This window comes from Corythoichthys intestinalis, chromosome 1, assembly GCF_030265065.1.
Source record: "Corythoichthys intestinalis isolate RoL2023-P3 chromosome 1, ASM3026506v1, whole genome shotgun sequence".
Lineage (NCBI taxonomy): Eukaryota > Metazoa > Chordata > Actinopteri > Syngnathiformes > Syngnathidae > Corythoichthys > Corythoichthys intestinalis.
The window spans coordinates 2583260-2606161 of record NC_080395.1 but is presented as its reverse complement, the minus strand read 5'-3'; the positions used below and the strand labels follow the sequence as shown (position 1 = coordinate 2606161).

Genomic DNA, 22902 nt, shown 5'->3' with positions numbered 1-22902 from the left:
CTAGGAAGTTACTTGGATCCTCCTTAAAATTGGTGAGACTGTTCATGAGACATATGAGATCTAAATTGTGAGTTTTCATTAACGGGGCCTGGTTTGGGCTGGGTGCTAAAGTCGGCCTTTTTTTGGCAAAATGCCAAAATCAGTAAAGACTAACAACTATCTGACACAGGACTTTGATTTTTTCATATCTGACATCAATGAGAGGTATCCCAGCCTGAACACGACTGCATTGAAATCTTACTTATTAAGCCTGGCACAACCTGCTGAGAACAGGAAACGACATTTTTTACAAGACAGGCTCTACCTCCAAGGGGGAAAAATCAATTGACCTCAAACTGCATCTGGGGAGCCTTAAGACATGTGTTCAGGTGCCTGATGAAAAATATTGAGGTTTCGTTGAAGCAGAGGGGTCTAAACAGGACTGTGTAAAAGATCGTCGCCATTTTGTCTCACTAAAAATTTTGAACAATCATAACTTGGGAGATATACAACATATCTGTGCCAAACTTTCCATGCTTGTTGAGAGTCGTACCATGTTACGAGCTGTAACGTGCTCGACACCGTGCGGGTTGCCGATCGGCGAAGACAATCGACAACCCCGCCGCCATGTGAAATGATCCGGGGTAGTTTTGTGTGATTTTTCAGACTTTGAGACGTCACTCGGTTCGGGTTAGCATGTCGGCTAGCTGTCACGCCTCTTGGTTTGTTTATATTTTCCGAAACAGGGGCAGGGAAATGACAAAAGCTTGACTAACTACGGTGGCATACAATATCGTTCGAGAGGTGCAAGAAGTCGACAGTTTTGACCATTATGGAGTAATTTTGCCATTGCATTTTTATTATTTTGTATTCCATTTAGCACAAGACTTATTTGTCATGACCATACCATTTATTTAGCAATTGGGGAAAATACTTGGATATAAAGAATATCCTGTAAAAATATTGAAGTAGAGAGACAGATAGAATGACATTTTGTGGCTCTCTTCGTCGCATTTTCCTCGTTCTGATTAATTCACCCTCAATGGGCTGAGTTCTAAATCAGATGAAACCATGACCCTGCCGACGTCATCCTCCTGTTGGGGATACTAAAGCCCTGTAGTGGTAGGCGTGGCTAAACGGCAGATTAAAAGACTAATTTCTCATCATCTGCGCTTTGCCAAATTGTTGAATATAGTGGAATCGTCTCAAAATATGATTCTAACTCACATAATAATGCTATTTAAGATTGGTTTTATCCTCTCATACGCACTTTAAAAGGAAGTAGATTTCTTCAGGGACTTAGGCAGCTTATAGAGCCACGAAATTTGGCACACTTGGTCGAATTAGCCCGATTAGACGATTCATTTTGGTTTAGAATAAGGATGTGGCTGCACAGCTCAATAGCGCTTCCTTTTTTGTAGGACCGTCTTCAATAGGGTTTTTTTCTCCTAGGTGTGTGAATGCATTTGTAATGCTCCATTAAAAGGCAAGTTTCGAGCATGTTAGGTTCTCATGAGATGATGTGAGGGGGACGATCTGCCACCACCCTGACCTGCGTGTTGTGGCAAATTGCAAGGGCTCATTCAGTCCCGCTTGCAGGCAAAGTTTTTTTTTTTTCTTTTAAATCATTCTTTTATGTTCATCCTGGAGTGCCACGTCCAATTTGGTTGTTTCACAATGTTCATTTCGTATTAGACAATAACCTTGTGCCGGGAAAAAAATGTATATTATTACCAGGCATTGTAAGCAGTTGCTCACAATGTTACCCATGACATGAGTATTCTTTTGACTTGTACTTGAGTAGATTATTTTGAATGACTAGTTTTACTTGAGTAATGTTATTTTGAAGTAATGCTACACTTACTTGGGAAAAATGTTTGTCTAATCTACATATTTCACTTTATCTCGGCTTTTTTTCCCTTCTTAATATTCCTCCATTAGCCACGAATTTGCCCGTTTTCTTCCAGTGACTTCATCCTTCTTTGCGCATCAAGTTGGTGGAAAATTGTGGCACAACAAAGAGTTTTCTTAATGATGATGATTTGGCCATGTGCGTCATTAGCACCAAATTGTCCACTTTGGCTCGGAAAACGGAAGTCTGCTATTTCAAGGGTACCTTCAAGTATGGATGGCGCTTTCAACATTTGCTTGTAGTACGAGTAGTAGAGTCCACACTCGGTCCGGAAGGAGATCTCACGTTCAACTTCCTGGAAGCGGAAACAACCAAAATTTTGCTTTGAAACCTCAACTTTTGCTTCATCGTTTTATGGCACTGTATCACACACAAAAAGACAAAACTCACATGTTTCATCTTAATCATTGTCAAACAATTTCTAGAGAGTTATTATTGTTAGATGAACCCTTTTACACATTTAAAATTTGTTTGTTTTTTTCGTTATTGGTCCATTCCACTTTACTTTGGTGTATAGCTTAGAGAAAAAATATATTGTCGAGAATGATATATTTTCAGTAGGGCTGTCAAACGATTAAAATTTTTAATCGAGTTATTTACAGCTTAGAAATTAATTAATCGTAAATAATCGCAATTCAAACCATCTAAATAATATGCCATATTTTTCCGTAAATTATTGTTGGAATGGAAAGATAAGATACAAGACGGATATATACATTCAACATACTGTATTTGTTTATTATAACAATAAATCAACAAGATGGCATTAACATTGTTAACATTCTGTTAAAGCCATCCATGGATAGAAAGACTTGTAGTTCTTAAAAGATAAATGTTAGTACAAGTTATAGAAATTTTATATTAAAACCCCTCTTAATGTTTTCGTTTTAATAAAATTTGTAAAAATTTCAATCAAAAAATAAACTAGTAGCCCGCTCATGGGTGCTGAAGCCTATAAAATCAGTCGCACCCAAGCGCCAGCAGAGGGCGGCAAAACTCCCTAAAACACAATTAACATGTGCGCATTTCACTGTACTGTCATTTAAGTCCGTCTGAGCGGGCCATGTGCATTAATTGTGTCTAGGGCTGCAGCTATCGATTATTTTAGTAGTCGATGAATCGATAAACCATTAGTTCGAATAATCGAGTAATTGGATAAGGAACATGAAAAATTAAATTACCTGAGCTGAGCCTCAAACGGTATAAAAAGATAAATAAATGTGGATCTATGTACAACAAAAGAAAAATTGGTGCCAACTTGCTAATGCTAACTTTTTTACAATGCTCTTAACAAATGGTTCAGACACATATTCCCCCAAAAATAGGCTATATATAGGCTACCTATAAACTAAATTACAAATGCATAAAAATGCAAATGCAAAAAAAAAAAAAAACATTAGCTTCAACTAAATTTAGCTTATTTAGTCTTAACAGGGAGCACCTGGATTCAGCCATGTGAATTGAGGCAGACTAGAAGGCACTGTATCCACCCAAATCAATAAAACTAAATGCAAACACTTTCAAAATAAACCATTACAACATCACTTTAAATAAACGAATACTCGATTCAGCAAAATTTAATTTGAATATTTTTTTCTAATTGAATACTCGAGTTAATCGATTAATCGTTGCAGCACTAATTGCGTCAAACATTTTAACGTGATTAATTTAAAAAATTAATTACCGCCCGTTAACTCGATAATTTTGACAGCCCTGATTTTTAGTTTTGAATTTTTCCTGATTTAAAAAGAACAAATTAAAGACAAACCAAATACAGTTTTTCCACACTGAAATAACAATACATTTGATGAATTGTTTATTTTTTAAGGAAACATAACTTAAATTTTCATGTATTTGGAACTCATCCTATCAAATTAATTTACCATCTTTTCTACTTAAGTTGTTCTTTTTTTACAGTGGAGGAATGGAGATTTTTAAGAAATATATCAAACATTTTACAAAAAAATTATATCTATAAAGAGTAATATTTTTTGAGAATTTTGTAAAAAAAAAATTTTTTTTTAAATGGACCAAAATTAAAAAAACATTATTTTTAATTTTTATTTATTTATTTTTAAATCATACATTTTCCTGAAAATGAAAAGTGTTTGACCTGTGCATCGTGTCATATCCCTGCTATGGCGTAAGATACAATTGTGGTCAAAAGTTTACATACACTTGTGGAGAACATAATGTCATGGCTCTCTTGAGTTTCCAGTTAATACTAAAAATCTGATTTTTCTCCAATAGAGTGATTGGAACAGATACTTCTTTGTAAAAAAAAAAAACATTCATGAAGTTTGGTTCTTTTATGACTTTATTATGGGTTAACAGAAAAAGTGATCAAATCTGCTGAGTCAAAAATTTACATACAGCAAGACGAATTAGCAATTTTGACTTCTCTGAGGCCATTTCAATAGGGCTCATTGGATGCAAACGCTCACAAACGCTACAATGGGAAAGTCAAAGGAGCTCAGCATGGATCTGAAAAAGTGAATCATTGACTTGAACAAGTCAGGAAAGTCACTTGGAGCCATTTCAAAGCAGCTTCATGGTCCCAAGAGCAACAGTGCAAACAATTGTTTCTAAGTATAAAGTGCACGGCACTGTTTTGTCACTGCCACCGTCAGGAAGAAAACGCAAGCTATCACCTGCTCCTGAGAGAAAATTGGTCAGGAGGGTGAAGATTCAACCGAAAATCACCATAAAGCAGATCTGCCAAGAATTAGAAGCTGCTGAACACAGGTGTCAGTGTCCACAGTCAAGCGTGTTTTGCATCTCCATGGACTGAGAGGCTGCCGTGCAAGAAGGAAGCTCTTGCTCCAAAAGCGGCACCTTAAGGCTCGACTGAAGTTTGCTGCTGATCACATGGACAAAGATAAGCCCTTCTGGAGGAAAGTTCTGTGGTCAGACCAAACAAAAATCGAGCTGTTTGGCCACAATGCCCAGCAATATGTTTGGAGGAGAAAAGGTGAGGCCTTTAACCTCAAGTACACCATGCCTACCGTCAAGCACGGTGGTGGTAGCATTATGCTGTGGGGCTGTTTTGCTACCGATGGAACTGGTGCTTTACAGAGAGTAAATGGGATCATGAAGAAGGAGGATTACCTTCAAATTCTTCAAGATAACCTAACGTCATCAGCCCGAAGATTGGGTCTTGGGCGCAGTTGGGTGTTCCAACAGGACAATGACCCCAAACACACATCAAAAGTGGTAATGGAATGGCTAAATCGGGCTAGAATTAAGGTTTTCGAATGGCCTTCCCAAAGTCCTGACTTAAACCCCATTGAGAACTTGTGGACAATGCTGAAGAAACAAGTCCATGTCAGAAAGCCATCAAATTGAACTGAACTGCACCAATTCTGTCAAGAAAATCAGAGTTGTAGAAATAACTGGAAACTCAAGAGAGCCATGACATTATGTTCTTCACAAGTGTATGTAAACCTTTGACCACAACTGTATATTTGTTTCCACTGTAAGTTGTCTGCAACTGCCTCGTCACTTCTGAAGAGAGAGAAAGTTGGCAGCGTGGTTCATCTGCAGCAGCCCGATTCACTCATCGAACGTTATTTCTTTGTCATATCTGTGTGTCAATGACTATTCATAGACTTCCTAATGATATTGATAAAATAAAATAAATAAATTAAAAACAGCTTAAGGACAGCTTTTTGTTGTATGGGCATGTTTCCATTGTTCCTGTTGTATCGTGAGGATATTTTAAATAAATAGTGGACATAAATTTGTTTGGCTACTGTATTAAGTAGTAATGTACGATGCATCGATAATAATAATAATCGCGGTAACCGCGATCATCGTCAATACCGCGAGCATTGCTTAATAATCGGATCGTAGCACCCTGAATCGTAATCGAATTGAATTGTGGGGTGCCTAAGATGGCACGCCCCTAGTAAATATATACACCATGGGCCACCAGGGACTCAAATCTTGCGCTGCCGGATGTGTCCCCCTGTTGAAGAAAGTACACGCCCAGGCCCGTCAGAAGTTCGCTAGAGAGCATTTGGATGATCCAGAAGAGGACTGGGAGAATGTGTGCTGGTCAGATGAAACCAAAATAGAACTTTTTGGTAGAAATACAGGTTCTCTTGTTTGGAGGAGAAAGAATACTGAAGAACACCATACCCACTGTGAAGCATGGGGGTGGAAACATTATGCTATGGGGCTGTTTTTCTGCAAAGGGACCAGGACGACTGATCTTTGTAAAGGAAAGAATGAATCTGGCCATGTTTTGAGAGATTTTGAGTGAAAATCTCCTTCCATCAGAAAGGGCATTGAAGATGAGACGTGGCTGGGTTTTTTAGCATGACAATGATCCTGAACACACAACAAAGGAGTGGCTTCGTAAGAGGCATTTCAAGGTCCTGGAGTGGCCTATTCAGTCTCCAGATCTCAACCCCATAGAAAATCTGTGGAGGGAGTTGCAAGTCCGTGTTGCCCAACGACAGCCCCAAAACATCACTGCTCTAGAGGAGATCTGCATGGAGGAATGGGCCAAAATACCAGCAACAGTGTGTGAAGAGCTTGTGAAGAGTTACAGAAAACGTTTGGCCTCCGTTATTGCCAACAAACGGTACATAACTGTTAGGTTTTGTGTTGGTTTTCTCCTTGTGTGACTTGCCTCTGTGATTGCCCATTGATTTCACCTGTTGTGCCTTCTCCCAGTGTCCTGCAATCTGCATCCTAGTGTGTTACCCAGCTGTTCCTCGTTGTCTCGTTACCCTTTGTCTACTTGTGTATATAAGCTCCCAGTTTCTTTTCAGTTCTTGTTGCGTCATTGTCAATGTCAGTGCCCATGTGCTTGTCGATGTCAGTCTCCGTCAATGTCTATGTCAACGCCAGTTTCAAGTCCTGTCCAAGCCCTCGTGTTCGTCTCAGTAAGTTTTTGATATCCAGCCTTTGTTAGTGACCTGAGTTATTTGTTGATACTTTGTTTTTGCTAGCCTTAATTAAATCGGTTTTGCATCGTCTACCTGCCTCGCCTCACTTTCCCTCCATTTGGGTCCACACACCGCTTGCCTGCCCCGCACATACGTGACAATAACAAGTATTGAGATGAACTTTTGGTATTGACCGAATACTTATTTTCCAGTCTAAATTGGAAATAATTTTTTAAAAAATCAAACAATGTGATTTTTTTTTTTTCCCCCCACATTCTGTCTCTCATGGTTGAGGTTTAACCATGTTGACAATTACAGGCCTCTTTAATATTTCCAAGTGGGAGAACTTGCACAATTAGTAGTTGACTAAATACTTATTTGCCCAACTGTATATGTATATGTACATACATATACACATATACATAAAACCGCCAGCCTGAATCATTTTTGAGAGCCTTGCCGAGCGCTACCGTGAGCTGAGCGAACCACAGCAGGTTCTCGTGCAAGGCGTTGACACAGCAGGCCTGCGTCAAAGCCAGCAGGCCGGCCGTCGCCAGCCCCGTCGCCGTGACGACCGTCCGCCGCCGAGCCCGCCGGCCCGATTCGGAACCTCCCTCCTCCTCCTCGCGCTCTTCCTCCCGGGTGGAATCCTTGGCACCGGCGCGACGTTTGCGGAGCTCCATGGCCCGAGTCAAAAAGCATCAATAGCGCAGAAAGGAATCCATCGGGAGTGAAAATGGCAGGCGTCTTTAAAAGCGCTTCCAAACGATTTAGCTTTCCGAGCACCTTGGCAGAGGAAACCTGCCAAAGAGTTCTCCCAGGAAATGAGCGACTCCTTCACGACCCTGTCTTCTTTCCCAAAAAAAAAAAAATCAAACGGCAGCGGAGCTTAGATCTCTGCTAGCCTTTGACTTCCGCGGAGGCCAACAAAGGAGCTCAGCCAGAAGTCCAAACGCAGGATGAGAATGGAAAAGTGGACGCTGCTGCTGACCTTTTATAAGAATAGGACGGGATAAAAAAAAAAGGGGAGGGAGAGTGTTTGGGAATGTCGTTCTGCACTCCAGCTGTGTCCAAAATTAACTCAGTTGCAACCCACGTGGACAGCGAACCAATAAGAGTGCGATAAAATCCTCAAATTCTGAGTTTGATACTGGCTACATTTAATAGGGGGTGTGACAATATATCAAAACGCTCCTGCCAAGAATCGATATATCATTTTAAAAAGGTGTCCGTGTATCATCAGGTTTGAGGGAATCTAACCTTTTAGCCAGATTCCCGGAATCACGCCAGCCGAACCGCCAGAAACGGGCTGGCGCAGCTCCAGCGACCTGGGCCGGTGAGAACCCAACAACCCGGCCAAAAGGCCGAAATCCATGAATTCATCTTAGTCTTAACTAGGGGTGCACTATATCCATTTTTTAAAACCGATATCGATAACTTCCTGCTCCTCAAAGCCGATACCGATAACCGATAATAAATATATAATTTTTTAAATGTATAACCTGAGTTTTTGAACACCTGGAGGTTTAAAAAAAAAAAAAAAAAAACATAGGCTTGAACTAGGGCTGCAGCTATCGAATAGTTTAGTCGTCCATTAATCGATGGACTAGTTAGTTCGAATAATCGAGTAATCAGATAAGGAACATGAAAAATTAAAATACCTGAGCTGAGCCTCAATCGGTATACTTTTTTTTTTTTTTTAAATGAGGATCTATGTACAACAAAAGAACCATTGGCTAACTTGCATAGAAAAAGTCCGCTGGCTTAAATGCTATAAAATGTTAAAGTTTTTTTCACAATGCTCTGTACAAATGGTTCAGACACAGATTCCCACAAAAAAATGGCTAAATATACCTTTAAACTAATTACAAGTGCATTCAAAAAAATCATTAGCTTAAACAAAAACTTATGCTGATCTTAACAGGGAGCAGATGGATTCAGCCATGTGAAATGAGGTAGACTAGAGGGCCGTGTATCCAGCCAAATCAATAAAAAATAAATGTAAACACTTTCAAAATAAACCTTTACAAAGCCACTTTAATTAAACGAATACTCGAAGCGACAAAATTTAATTTGAATATTTTTTTCTAATCGAATACTCGAGTTAATCGATTAATTGTTGCAGCACTAGATTGAACATAGATTTGCCTTTGATCTCACCAGATTTTTCATAATGACGTGAACAAAACCGTGCGTTTCATTTCTGCACTGCCCGACAGCCAGCTAAGAATGAATTCACTTCCATAAACCACGAAGCTTGGTCTTTTCTTGCTTTTATTGGAAGACACTCGTCTTAATATTATGAAAGTACAACAGAAAAATACACATATTCAATACTCAATATACAACAAAATGCACAATACACTTATACACACAACTATTATAGGTATAGCATAGCACACTAGCTTGAGCTAATAAAGCATTAGCTGGCTTCTATAGCACAACTTATGAAGTTTTGTACATATGACCCATCACCACAGAAGTAAACTTATATTGCACATCCATATGTTATAGTAAACATAAAATACTTACATATATTTCCGAGGCGGAAACGTATCAGAAAGCATTCACGACTGTCAATGCTACCGCTAGACACCGCAATGTGAAAGTGATTGAACCAAACTACAGTAACACAAAATAGATGCAGTGAATTATTCTGACCAGCAGGTGGGAGCAATGCCCCGCAAATGGTCAACTGATTTCCCATAGTAGTGTGTAAATTGTAAAACCAGAAGAGTACATTTTATCGGTCCTATTATAAACGTTATTGGATTTATCGGGATGACGTCATAATTCCTATTATCGGACCGATAATTATCGTGCACCAGTAGTCTTGACCCCTTGTACTGACTCCATTTTGAAAGCTGGAAAAAGGCTTCGAAGCACAAGTTTGCAATTTATTCTGAGTCGACAGCAATCATACAGCACAGACTCAGGCAACGATCCAAGGTCACCATATCACAAGTCAACAAAAGGTTCACAAGAAAAATGACAATGCTTAGTTAAGCATTGAGCCTTTTAAAGGCTCTCGCGGGGCGGGCCGTGGGAAGGACAAAGGGTGTGTTTAGGATAATCTTCTATCTGTTTAGTGCGTGTGTCACAGTTGCTGAGTCACTTGGGCAACCGGGAGATTTTGCCCATGTGGGTTTCAAAGGGGCTCTTGGAGTCTTATCAGTCGTTTTATCAGTTGGATATCGGGCGTTCTCCGGTGTTCCTTGTGCTGGGACAGGACATCCCGCCACTTGTTCTGGACTGGCCAAAAGAACTGACATGGCGATGTGGGCTTGTAGATGTCTTGCTTATCACCTAGTAGTCAGTGTCAATCTTGCTCAGTCAGCTGCATGACACAAACTTCCGTGATAAGAAGGCGTTATGTATCTCTAATGCCCAGCGCAAATCTCGGCCAAAAGGCCAAACTCTGCGCATTCATCTAGTTTTAACCCCCTTGTACTGACTCCGTTTCAAAAGCTGAAAAAAGGCTTTGAAACACAAGTTGACAATATATTCCAAATCGGCAGCAATCATACAGCACAGAGAGACCCAGGCGAGGAGGCAAACTGGATCCAGGGTCACCATATCACAATTCGCAAGATTCCCGAGAAAAATGACCACAATTAGTTGAACATTCCATTTTTTAAGACCTGAGGTATGAACCTAGTCGAAGTCTTTAGGTCTGAGGTTCCCTTTAACACTAGGACTACCAAGGGTGGATCAGTTGATACAAATTTATTTTGTAACCAGAGGCGGGTCATCTGACCCTAATCAGCATATCTTTTGTGAGCATCCTCATTAGTCATTCCCATTCACACTCGCAAAACCACATGGTTGGATTGCTCCAATTAGCATCTTCAGTGCTTGCAGGGCTTTGTATGACAGTGGACCGCTCAGGCAGGCAATCGGGCGGACAACCCTTTTACATAGTATTCCAAAAGCTGGAGTTTACCCACCGTACAAGGGACGGTGTAATAAAAAACAAAACCTTTTTTATGTGGTGACATATGACACTTCGCCCTTTTCCCGGGGCTAGGTGTTAGAGGTTGTTGCCGAAGCAATTTTTTCTTCTGCAGGAAGGAGAATTCGGGAGTTGCTGTCGTCAGGGCATCGAGGGTTGTGGATTTTACCACCTCACCGTCGAAGGGGCTCTTGGAGTCTTGTCAGTCGTGGTATTAGTTGGATATCTGGCGTTCTCTGGTGTTCCTTGTGTTGGGACAGGACGTCCCGACATTTGTTCTGGACTGACTGGCAAGGAGGCAAACTGGATCCAAAAGATTCCCGAGTAAAAGACAATGCTTAGTTAAACATTCAGTCTTTTAAAGGCTTTGGTGAGGCGGGCTGTGGTCCAGAAGAAGGTTGTTTTCTGATTTCTGATTCTTTCAAATAATATGCATAAACAATTATCATATTGGGCTTTGCCATGCAAAGTCGATGCCATTTACAGCCATGGACATCCAAATTTCCCATTCAATTCCAATGGCATTTACATTGCATTCATGCCATTGACGGCCATGTACGTAGATTCTATTGATATGTACTTGAATCTAATTGGATTCCATTGACACATATGTAAGTCAACGCCATTGACGGATATGGACGTCCAAATTTCCCATTCATTTCCAATGGCATATTTTTGCATTAACGCCCAACTACACGGATGCCTTTGACGGCCATGTATGTCAATTCTATTGATGCCAATGTACTTGGACTCCATTGAGACATATGCAAGTCGATGCCATTGACGGCCATTGACGTCCAAATTTCCCATTCATTTCCAACGGCATTTACTTTACATTAACGCCCAAGTACACGGATGCCCTTGACGGCCATGTATGTCAATTCTATTGATGCCCAAGTACTTGGACTCCATTGAGACATATGCAAGTCGATGCCATGGACGGCCATTGGCGTCCAAATTTCCCATTCATTTCCAACGGCATTTACTTTACATTAACGCCCAAGTACACAGATGCCATTGATGGCCATGCATGTCATTTCTATTGATGCCAATGTACTTGGACTCCATTGAGACATATGCAAGTCGATGCCATTGACGGCCATTGATGTCCAAATTTCCCATTCATTTCCAACGGCATTTACTTTACATTAACGCCCAAGTACGCGGATGCCCTTGACGGCCATGTATGTCAATTCTATTGATGCCCAAGTACTTGGACTCCATTGACGCATATGTAAGTCGATGCCATTGATGGCCATGGACGTCCAAATTTCCCCGTTCACTTCCAATGGCATTCAGATTGCATTGATGCCATTGACACCCATGTATGTCAATTGTATTGATGCCAATGTACTTGGACTCCATTGACGCATATGTAAGTCAGTGCCATTGACAGCCATGGACGTCCAAATTTCCCCATTCACTTCCAATGGCATTTACATTGCATTGATGCCATTGACGGCCATGTATTTCGATTCGCTAATGTACTTGGACTCCATTGACGCATATGTAAGTCGATGCCATTGACAGCCATGGACGTCCAAATTTGCCATTCATTTCCAATGGCATTTACATCGCATTAATGCCATTGACAGCGATGTATGTCAGTTTTATTGCTATTTACTGGAATGTACTTGGATTCCAATGACGCATATGTAAGTCGATGCCATTGACGGCCATGCACGTCCAAATTTGCCATTCATTTCCAATGGCATTTACATCGCATCAATGCCATTGACAGCGACGTATGTCGTTTTATTGCTATGTACTGGAATGTACTTGGATTCCATTGACTCATATGTAAGCGATGCCATTGACGGATATGGACACCCAAATTTCCCATTCATTTCCAATGGCATTTACTTTGCATTAACTACCAAGTACACAGATACCACTGAAGGCCGTGTATGTCAATTCTATTGATGCCAATGTTCTTGGACTGCATTGACGCATGTGTAAGTCGATGCCATTGACGGCCATAAACGTCCAAATTTCCCATTCATTTCAAATGACATTTACATTGCTGATTCCATTGACGGCCATGTATGTCAATTCTATTGATATGTACTGGAATATACTTGGCCTCCATTGATGCATATGTAAGTCGATGCCATTGACGGCCATGGACGTCCAAACTTCCCATTCATTTCTAATGGCAAAAAAGCCTGAGTCCCCAAATATTGTCCCCGAAATGTCCCCAAATCAACCTGGGCGGGGCTAAGATCTGTATATCCCCACAGCAAATCCCCATAGTAATTTCCCCAGAAATGGAAGTTTCTAGTTAATAATAAAACATGTTTACAAAATGTTAATATTGTGTCTTACATGACCTCAAACGTGATGTACGTAGATGCCAGTCACCCATTCGTCCGGTAAACAACGTCCACATTTGTTAGCAAGTAGTCAAGTTCAGACAAAGTGATCCAAAAACTGGTTGCAGGAGTGTTTGTGGATTTCCACATGCCAACCAGATTTCATGGCGCCAAGTGGAACTGGCTTCAGGGCCTGGAATTCTCAAATGAAAAATGAAACCGGTGAAAACATGGGAACGTCCGTGCGTGTGTGTTTAAAAACAAGTCTTAGACTTCATAAAAACACAACACGCGGTTGTCAAGTCCAACCTGGCTGTCGTCAGCTAATGTTAGACTTGGATGTCTTTTCACTCGGATTTGCCAAAGTGTGCTACTTCATTTTGATGAAAAATAAACCAGCAGAGCACCAGGTGGGTGTTCTGGTTCCGATGTGAGTTAACGCTGACATGCTTCCGAGGAAAAAAGCTTTATCTTGACTTCCCCTCATCCTTTTACAAACACTCAGGGGCGTGCATGTGGAACTCGTTTCAAAGGCTAAAGATTGATGATTAGTTGGGCTGGACCGGGAGAATAGCTGTGCTAACTAGCAAGCAAAGCTAGTATGATATTCACAACAAAATATTCACATTTTTTGTCATTTTACAGGGTGAACATTTGAGACATTGAAGCCTAGAAGGTTAGTTGGATCCTCCTCAAAATTGGTGAGATTGTTCATGAGACATATGAGATCTGAATTTATAAAAATGGTGCGGTTTCATTCATGGGCCTGACCTGAGCAGAGTGGGAAACAGGAAATCTGGTATTTTGGATTGAATGTGAATTTTTTATCAATTTACAGGGTACACATTTGAGACCTTGGCACCTAGAGAGTTAATTGGATCCTCCTTAAAATTGGTGAGACCCTTCATGAGAAACATGAGATCTAAATTTTGAGTTTTCATTCACGGGCCGGGCTTGGGCAGGATGCTAAAGTCGGACTTTTTTGGCAAAAGGTCAAACTCAGTAAATGACTAATAACTCCCTGGTGCAAGGTTCAGTCTTTTTCATATGTGGCGTGTATAAGAGGTATCCCAGCCTGAACACGAATGCATTGAAATATTACCCATTAGGCCTGATGCCCCCTGCTAGTAAAAGGAAACACGATTTGTAACTAGACATTTTTTGTTAGAAACACATGAAATATTGCCATTGATTTAAAAATCTATAATATTTAGTACATGTTTTGGCCTACAAAGGGCGCCATGTTTTATGTGCCCAATGGACGCTAAGGGTGATGACGTGGTTGGGCTGGACTGGGAGAATAGCTGTGTTATTAGCAAGCGAAGCTAGTATGATATTCAAAATAAAATATTCAAATTTTTTGTCATTTTACAGGGTGAACATTTGAGACATTGGAGCCTAAAAGGTTAGTTGGATCCTCCTCAAAATTGGTGAGATTGTTCATGAGACATATGAGATCTGAAGTTCTAAAAATGGTGCGGTTTCATTCATGGCCCTGACCTGAGCAGAGTGACAAAGTAGGCCTTTTTTTTTTGGTAACATGCCAAATTCAGTAAATGACTAATAACTCCCTGGTACAAGGTTCAGTCTATTTCAAATCTGGCATGTGTGAGAGGTATCCCAGCCTGAACACGAATGCATTGAAATATTACCTATTAGACCTGATGCCCCCTGCTGGTAACAGGAAACACGATTTGTAACTAGACATGCTTATTAAAAACACATTAAATATTAGAGGTGTGCATCGGCACTGCCCTCACAATTCGATTCGATTACGATTCGGAGGGCCACGATTCGATTCAATTCAGAGGGTCAAGATTCGATTCTGTTCGATTTGGAAATGCATTGCAAATATAAGCATGCTAATGCTAACATACTATCATGCTAACATGCTAATGCTAGGATGCCGAGTTGCGATTGAAATAAATCTTTAGAAAACAACAATGAAAGCCTGACATCGTGGCTTGGGATGTTATAAATTATAGAACCAGACCTTTATATCTGTGTTGGGGACCTGTTAGTGCGTGTGCGCTCGACTACATCCAAGTGAACTGGTGAGTCTGAATTTTTCCATCTGCTGTTAGCGGATTAGCCACAATGCAAAAGTACGCTAATTTGTGTGTTCATTTGATTTTCTGTTTCTTTTGGTGCTTTATTATTGTATTTTATCATGTTAGCATGCTAATGCTAATATTCTATCATGCTAATATGCTGACATGCTAATTCTAGCATGTCAAGTTGCGATTGAAATAAATCTTTAGAAAACAACAATGAAAGCCCGACATCGTGGCTTGGGATGTTATAAATTATAGGACCAGACCTATTTATTTGTGTTGGGGACCTGTTAGTGTGTGCTCTCGACTACATCCAAGTGAACTGGTGAGTCCAAATTTTTCCATCTGCTGTTAGTGGATTAGTCACAATGCTAAACTACGCTAATGTGTGTGTTCATTTGATTTTCTGTTTCTGTTGGTGCTTTATTATTGTATTTAATCATCTTAGCATGCTAAACATTAGCATGATAATGCTAAAAATCTATCATACTAATGCTAGCATGTCAAGTTGCGATTGAAATAAATCCTTAGAAAACAACAATGAAAGCCCGACATCGTGGCTTGGGATGTTATAAATTATAGAACCAGACCTTTTTATCTGTGTCACCTGTGTTACCTGTTAGTGTGTGTGCGCTCGACTACATCCAAGTGAACTGGTGAGTTTTTCCATCAGCTGTTAGCGGATTAGCCACAATGCAAAAGTACGCTAATTTGTGTGTTCATTTGATTTTCTGTTTCTTTTGGTGCTTTATTATTGTATTTTATCGTGTTAGCATGCTAAAAATTAGCATGCTAGCATGTCAAGTTTCGATTGAAATAAATCTTTAGAAAACAACAATGAAAGCCCGACATCGTGGCTTGGGATGTTAAAAATTATAGAAGCAGAACCTTTTTATTTGTGTTGGGGACCTGTTAGTGTGTGAACTCGACTACATCCAAGTGAACTGCTGAGTTTGAATTTTTCCATCTGTTGTTAGCGGATTAGCCACAATGCTAAAGTACGCTAATTTGTGTGTTCATTTGATTTTCTGTTTCTGTTGGTGCTTTATTATTGTATTTTATCATGTTAGCATGCTAAACATTAGCGTGCTAATGCTAACATGCTATCATGTTAATGCTAGCATGCCAAGTTGTGATTAAAATCAATTTGTAGAAAACAACAATGAAAGCCCGACATTGTGGCTTGGGATGTTATAAATTATAGAACCAGAACTTTTTATTTGTGTTGGGGACCTGTTAGTGTGTGTTCTCGACTACATCCAAGTAAACTGGTGAGTTTGAATGTTTCCATCTGCTGTTAGCAGATTAGCAACAATGCTAAAGTACACTACTTTGCGTGATCATTTCATTTTCTGTTTCTGTTGGTGTTTTATTATTGTATTTTATCATGTTAGCATGCTAAAAATTAGCATGCTAATGCTAACATTCTATCATGCTAATATGATGACATGCTAATGCTAGCATGTCAAGTTGCGATTGAAATAAATCTTTAGAAAACAACAATGAAAGCTCGACATCGTATCTTAGGATGTTATAAATTATAGAACCAGACCTTTTTATTTGTGTAGGGGACCTGTAAGTGTGTGTTCTCGACTACATCCAAGTAAACTGGTGAGTTTGAATTTTTCCATCTGTTGTTAGCGGATTAGCCACAATGCTAAAATACACTAATTTGTGTATTCATTTGATTTTCTGTTTCTGTTGGTGCTTTATTATTGTATTTTATCATGTTAGCATGCTAAACATTAGCGTGCTAATTCTAACATGCTATCATGCTGATGCAAGCCGAGCTGCGATTGAAATAAATCTTTAGAAAACAACAACGATGCCCGACATCGTGGCTTGTGATGTTTTAAATTATAGAACCTCACCTTTTGATCTGTGTTGGGGACCTGTTAGTGTGTGTACTCGACTACATCCAAGCAAACTGGTGAGTTTGAATTTTTCCATCTGCTGTTAGCGGATTAGCCACAATGCTAAAGTACGCTAATGTGTGTGTTCATTTGATTTTCTGTTTCAGTTGGTGCTTTCTTATTGTATCATGTTAGCATGCTAAACATTAGCATGCTAATGCTAGCATGCCGAGTTGCGATTGAAATAAACAGAAGAAAACAACAACGAAAGCCTGACATCGTGACTTGGGATGTTACAATCGTTGCTCAGTTTCGCACTCATCGCTTAGGAAATAATAAATAGAGACATGGTGTGGCGCTGTTTAGCTATTTCAGGTCGCATTGTGGGTTAACATTATGACATTTAACTCAATGGCTGCCATTGACAGGCATAGACGTCCGTTTCATTTGGATGCAAAGATAAAGACATATGCGACTCTGTGCAAAATATTTCCCACCGAAAGCCCAGGTCTTACATGACGATCACAAGATGAACTTTCCAGCCCTCGTCCTTGTTATCCCACTTAGAAACTTGCTCGTGTCCCGTGAGAGTGTAAATGTTAAAAACATGTGGTTGATTTTGTTCCTTTTGTTTGGAGAATTTGGTGGACACTTTTATGAGAAAAGGATTTGACATTGCGGTGGAACTTGTCAACTTTTGCGGTGGGAGAAGAAAAGTGTTGGAGGTCTTATGTTTGGACAAAATGTCTTATGTGTGTGTGCGTGCAGAACATAGTGCACTGCCAATGATGATGTCAGTTCCAAACACACAATGTTCACTCGGTCGCTGTGGCAACACTTTGTCGGCATGAGAAAAACGCAGGTTTTGTTGCAATAATTGCCATGATGCCTTACCAAGCAAAGCTCCCGGAATATAATAAAGTATCTGTATTTTTTTTCCCATCCACTTAAGAAAAAAAATAAACACACAAAATCGGTTTTGGCCAAAAAGTAATATTACGACAAAAAAATTACCCATTCATTTCCAATTCTTCCATTCATTTCCTATTCGCAAAAATGTTATTTCAAGACAAAAAAAGAAACAAAATGACGCCTTTGAGGATATGAATTGACTTCAAATCAACAGTAAGTGACCAAAAATGATTAAGAACTGACCAGGGAAGGACACAAAAACAACATGAGGTGACCGGTATGCCTTAAAATCAACAGGAAGTACCCTGAAAACGCCCCAAAATCAACATGAGGTGACCAGTATATGCCTGAAAATCAAGTGACCTGTAAATTGCCCAAAAGTCAAATGAAAGTGACCCGCAAATGCCCCAAAATCGACAGGAAGTCAACAGGATGTGACCAGTAAATGCACTAAATCAACAGGAAGTGACCTGAAAACACGCTAAATCAACAGGAATTGACTGTAAAAGCCCCAAATCAACAGGAAGTGACCGGTCAATTCCTTAAAATCAACAGGAAGTGACCATTAATGCATCAGAAATTGACAGGAAGTGACCTGTAAATGGCCCAAAATCTACAGGAAGTGACCAGAAAATGCCACCAAAAATCAACAGGACCAGTAAATGCACTAAATTAACAGGAAGAGACCTCTAAATGCAACCAAAACTAAACAGGAAGTGACCATAAATGCCCCAGAAATGACCTTTAAAAGCCCCAAATTAACAGGAAGTGACATATAAATACCCCCAAAGTCAACAGGAAGTAACCAGTAAATACACTAAATAAGCAGGAAGTGTCCTGAAAACACCCTAAATTAACAGGAAGTAACATGTAAATGCTCAAAAATCCCAAGGAAGTGACCACAAAACGCAACCAAAAATCAACAGGAAGTGACCATTAATGCCCCAGAAATCGACAGGAAGTGACCTGTAAATGGCCCAAAATCAACAGGAAGTGACCAGAAAATGCAAACAAAAATCAACAGGATGTGACCAGTAAATGCACTAAATCAACAGGAAGTGACCTGAAAACACCCTAAATCAACAGGAAGTGACCATGAATGCCCCAGAAATCAACCAGAAATGACCTATAAAAGCCTCAAATTAAAAGGAAGTGACATATAAATACCCCCAAAGTCAACAGTGTTAGGTTTTGTGTTGGTTTTCTCCTAGTGTGACTTGTCTCTGTGATTGCCCATTGATTTCACCTGTTGTTCCTTCTCCTAGTGTATCCAGCAATCTGCATCCTACTGTGTTACCCAGCTGTTCCTCGTTGTCTCGTTACCCCATGTCTGCGTGTGTGTATATAAGCACCCAGTTTCTTGTCACTCCTTGTTGCGTCATTGTCCATGTCAGCGTCTACGTCAAGGTCAATCGCCTTGTTCATGTCAGCATTTTCCCCCAGTTCCTCGTCCTGCTTGGAAAGTAAGTTTATTAGTTAGCCTGACTTTTGTTTGTTAACAGTTTTTGGATTGCCACAGCCTTTGTTTTGTACTTTGTGCTTTTTGTTAGTTATAATTAAAACCTTTTTGAGTTCTCTGCCACCTGCCTTGCATTACTGATTCCCTGCATTTGGGTCCACACACCACCTGCCAGCCCACCATTCCTGACAAACAGGAAGTAACCAGTAAATGCACTAAATCAACAGCAAGTGACCTGAAAACACCCTAAATAAACAGGAAGTGACTATAAATGCCCCAGAAATTGACAGGAAGTGACCAGAAAATGCATCCAAAAATCAACAGGAAGTGACCTCTAAATGCAACCAAAAATCAACAGGAAGTGACCTTAAATGCCCCAGAAATCAACCGGAAATGACCTAAGCCCCAAATTAACAGGAAGTGACATATAAATACCCCCAAAGTCAACAGGAAGTAACCAGTAAATACACTAAATAAGCAGGAAGTGACCTGAAAACACCCTAAATTAATAGGAAGTAACATGTAAATGCTCAAAAATCACAAGGAAGTGACCAGAAAACGCAACCCAAAATCAACAGGAAGTGACCATTAATGCCCCAGAAATCGATAGGAAGTGACATGTAAATGGCCCGAAATCAACAGGATGGAACCATAAAATGAAACCAAAAATCAACAGGATGTGACCAGTAAATGCACTTAATCAAAAGGAAGTGACCTGAAGACACCCTAAATTAACAGGAAGTAACATGTAAACGCTCAAAAATTGACAGGAAGTGACCTGTAAATGGCCCAAAATCTACAGGAAGTGACCAGAAAATGCAGTCAAAAATCAACAGGAAGTGACTATAAATGCCCCAAAAATTGACCGGAAGTGACCTGTAAATGGCCCAAAATCAACAGGAAGTGACCAGAAAATGCAACCAAAAATCCACAGGATGTGACCAGTAAATGCACTAAATAAACAGGAAGTGATCTCTAAATGCAACCAAAAATCAACAGGAAGTGACCATAAATGCCCCAGAAATCAACCAGAAATGGCCTATAAAAGCCCCAAATTAACAGGAAGTGATATATAAATACCCCCAAAGTCAACAGGAAGTAACCAGTAAATACGCTAAATAAGCAGGAAGTGACCTGAAAATAAATTAATAGGAAGTAACATGTAAATGGCCAAAAATAATTAGGAAGTGACCAGAAAATGCAACCAAAAATCAACAGAATGTGACCAGTAAATGCACTAAATCAACAGCAAGTGACCCGAAAACACCCTAAATAAACAGGAAGTCACCATAAATGCTCCAGAAATTGACAGGAAGTGACCTGTAAATGCAACCAAAAATGAACAGGAAGTGATCTGTATATGCCCCAAAATCTACAGGAAGTGACTAGAAAATGCAACCAAAAATGAACAAAAAGTGACCTTTGCATGCCCCAAAATCAACAGGAAGTGACCTCTAAATGCAACCAAAAATCAAAAGAATGTGACCGTGAATGCCCCAAAATCAACAGGAAGTGACCTCTAAATGCAACCAAAAATCAACAGGAAGTGACCATAAATACCCCAGAAATTAACCAGAAATCATCTATAAAAGCCCCAAAATAACAGGAAGTGACATATAAATGCGACCAAAAATCTACAGGAAGTGACTAGAAAATGCAACCAAAATTAACAGGAACTGACCTTTACATGCCCCAAAATCAACAGGGAGTGACCAGAAAATGCAATCAAAAATCAACAGGACGTGACCAGTAAATGCACTAAATCAAGAGGAAGTGACCTGAAAACACCCTAAATCAACAGGAAGTGACCATAAATGCCCCAGAAATGACCTTTAAAAGCCCCAAATTAACAGGAAGTGACATATAAATACCCCCAAAGTCAACAGGAAGTAACCAGTAAATACACTAAATAAGCAGGAAGTGACCTGAAAACACCCTAAATTGACAGGAAGTAACATGTAAATGCCCAAAAATAATTAGGAAGTGACCAGAAAATGCAACCAAAAATCAACAGAATGTGACCAGTAAATGCACTAAATCAACAGCAAGTGACCTGACAAATAAACAGGAAGTGACCATAAACGCCCCAGAAATTAACAGGAAGTGACCTGCACATGCCCCCAAATCAACAGGAAGTGACCTCTAAATGCAACCAAAAATCAATAGGAAGTGACCATAAGTGCCCCAGAAATCAACAAGAAATCACCTATAAAAGCCCCAAATTAACAGGAAGTGACATATAAATACCCGCAAAGTCAACAGGAAGTAACCAGTAAATACACTAAATAAGCAGAAAGTGACCTGAAAACACCCAAAATCAACAGGAAGTGACCACAAAATGCAACCAAAAATCAAAAGGATGTAACCGTGAATGTGCCAAAATCTACAGGAAGTGACTTGAAAACATCCTAAATCAACAGGAATTGACTGTAAAAGCCCTAAATCAACAGGAAGTGACCCGTGGCCCAAAATAAACAAAATATGGTCCTGAACTACCCAAAAATGAACAAAAAGTGGCCTAAAATGAACAAGAAGTGACCCAAAATAAACAGGAAGCGACCTGGGAATGCCAAAAAAATCAACAGGAAGTGACAACAGACTGGACGTCTATTGCCGTCAATGGCAGCCAATGAGGTAAAATGAATACACCTGGGAAGTGACCCAAATCTAACAGGTTATTGACCCAGATTGCACCAAAATCAACAGAGGTTGACCCGTAAATGCCCCAATGGGAAAAAGAAGTGAGCAAAAATCAACAGGAAATGACGTAAAATACCCCAAAATTACCTAACAGGATACCCATATTAACAGGAAGTGCCCCTAAACCAACAGGAAGTGACCCACGGACCAGAGGAGTAAGCATCCCCTCACAATTTTTAATCTGAAATTGCTTTTTCTAGTACTTATTTATTGCTTGAACATCTTTCGTAAAACTGAATATTGTGTTCTGTGAGAACTGATCCTACCAAAATAAAGCGCGAGCCCTCTTCTTTCACCACGCAAAAAGTTTCTTTCTCACAGTTTTCCTCAAAAAACCAAGGACAGAAACTAGCTCAAAAGAATAAATGTGTGACACAACACTCAGAAATAATCTAACCAAAAAAGAATTTGTAAATAAAACTATTATTATGAAACAGAAGGTGGGCGAATATTTGACCTTGATGTTGGAGAACCACAGGTCGTTCTCGTGCAGAGTGGCCATGTACATGCAGCACAGCAGGCCCAAGCCCACCGACACCGACCAGCCCACCGACGTCCACACGATCCAGCCCCACGACCAGTCGCCTGCCAATTATACACGCATGGGTCAGGAAATCATCTAATAATAAATATGAAAAACTAGCCATTTTAATCCTTTAGCTTTAAATTGGAATGAGTTTGTCACTAGTAGATGTCCAATATGGCCGTCAGTGGCGTTCAACGCCGGGCAATGAGTTCGTTTTGGGGCATTTCACGTCATTTCCTGTTGATTTTGGGTATTTACGGGTTACTTCTTGTTGATTTTTGGGCATATATGGTCAGTTTCTGTTCATTTTGTGGCATTTACAGGTCCTTTTTTGCATATTTCTGGCCA

The 22902-nt window shown here is 40.0% G+C and overlaps 1 protein-coding gene across 4 annotated transcripts in view; it reads right to left on the bottom strand.

Annotated features, from left to right (window-relative positions):
- dpy19l3 (dpy-19 like C-mannosyltransferase 3) overlaps positions 1-22902 on the bottom strand; it is a 91796-nt gene that overhangs the window by 65230 nt on the left and 3664 nt on the right. For 3 of the 4 annotated variants that reach the window (XM_057842728.1, XM_057842718.1, XM_057842737.1), the window contains exons 3-4: positions 22486-22613; positions 2096-2186 (exon numbers count right to left, since the gene is read on the bottom strand). In XM_057842728.1, coding sequence (XP_057698711.1) covers positions 2096-2186; positions 22486-22613 — 219 coding nt within the window. Of the gene's footprint in view, positions 1-2095; positions 2187-7256; positions 7731-22485; positions 22614-22902 lie in introns of those variants that run through there. The other variant, XM_057842744.1, reaches the window with a different exon arrangement.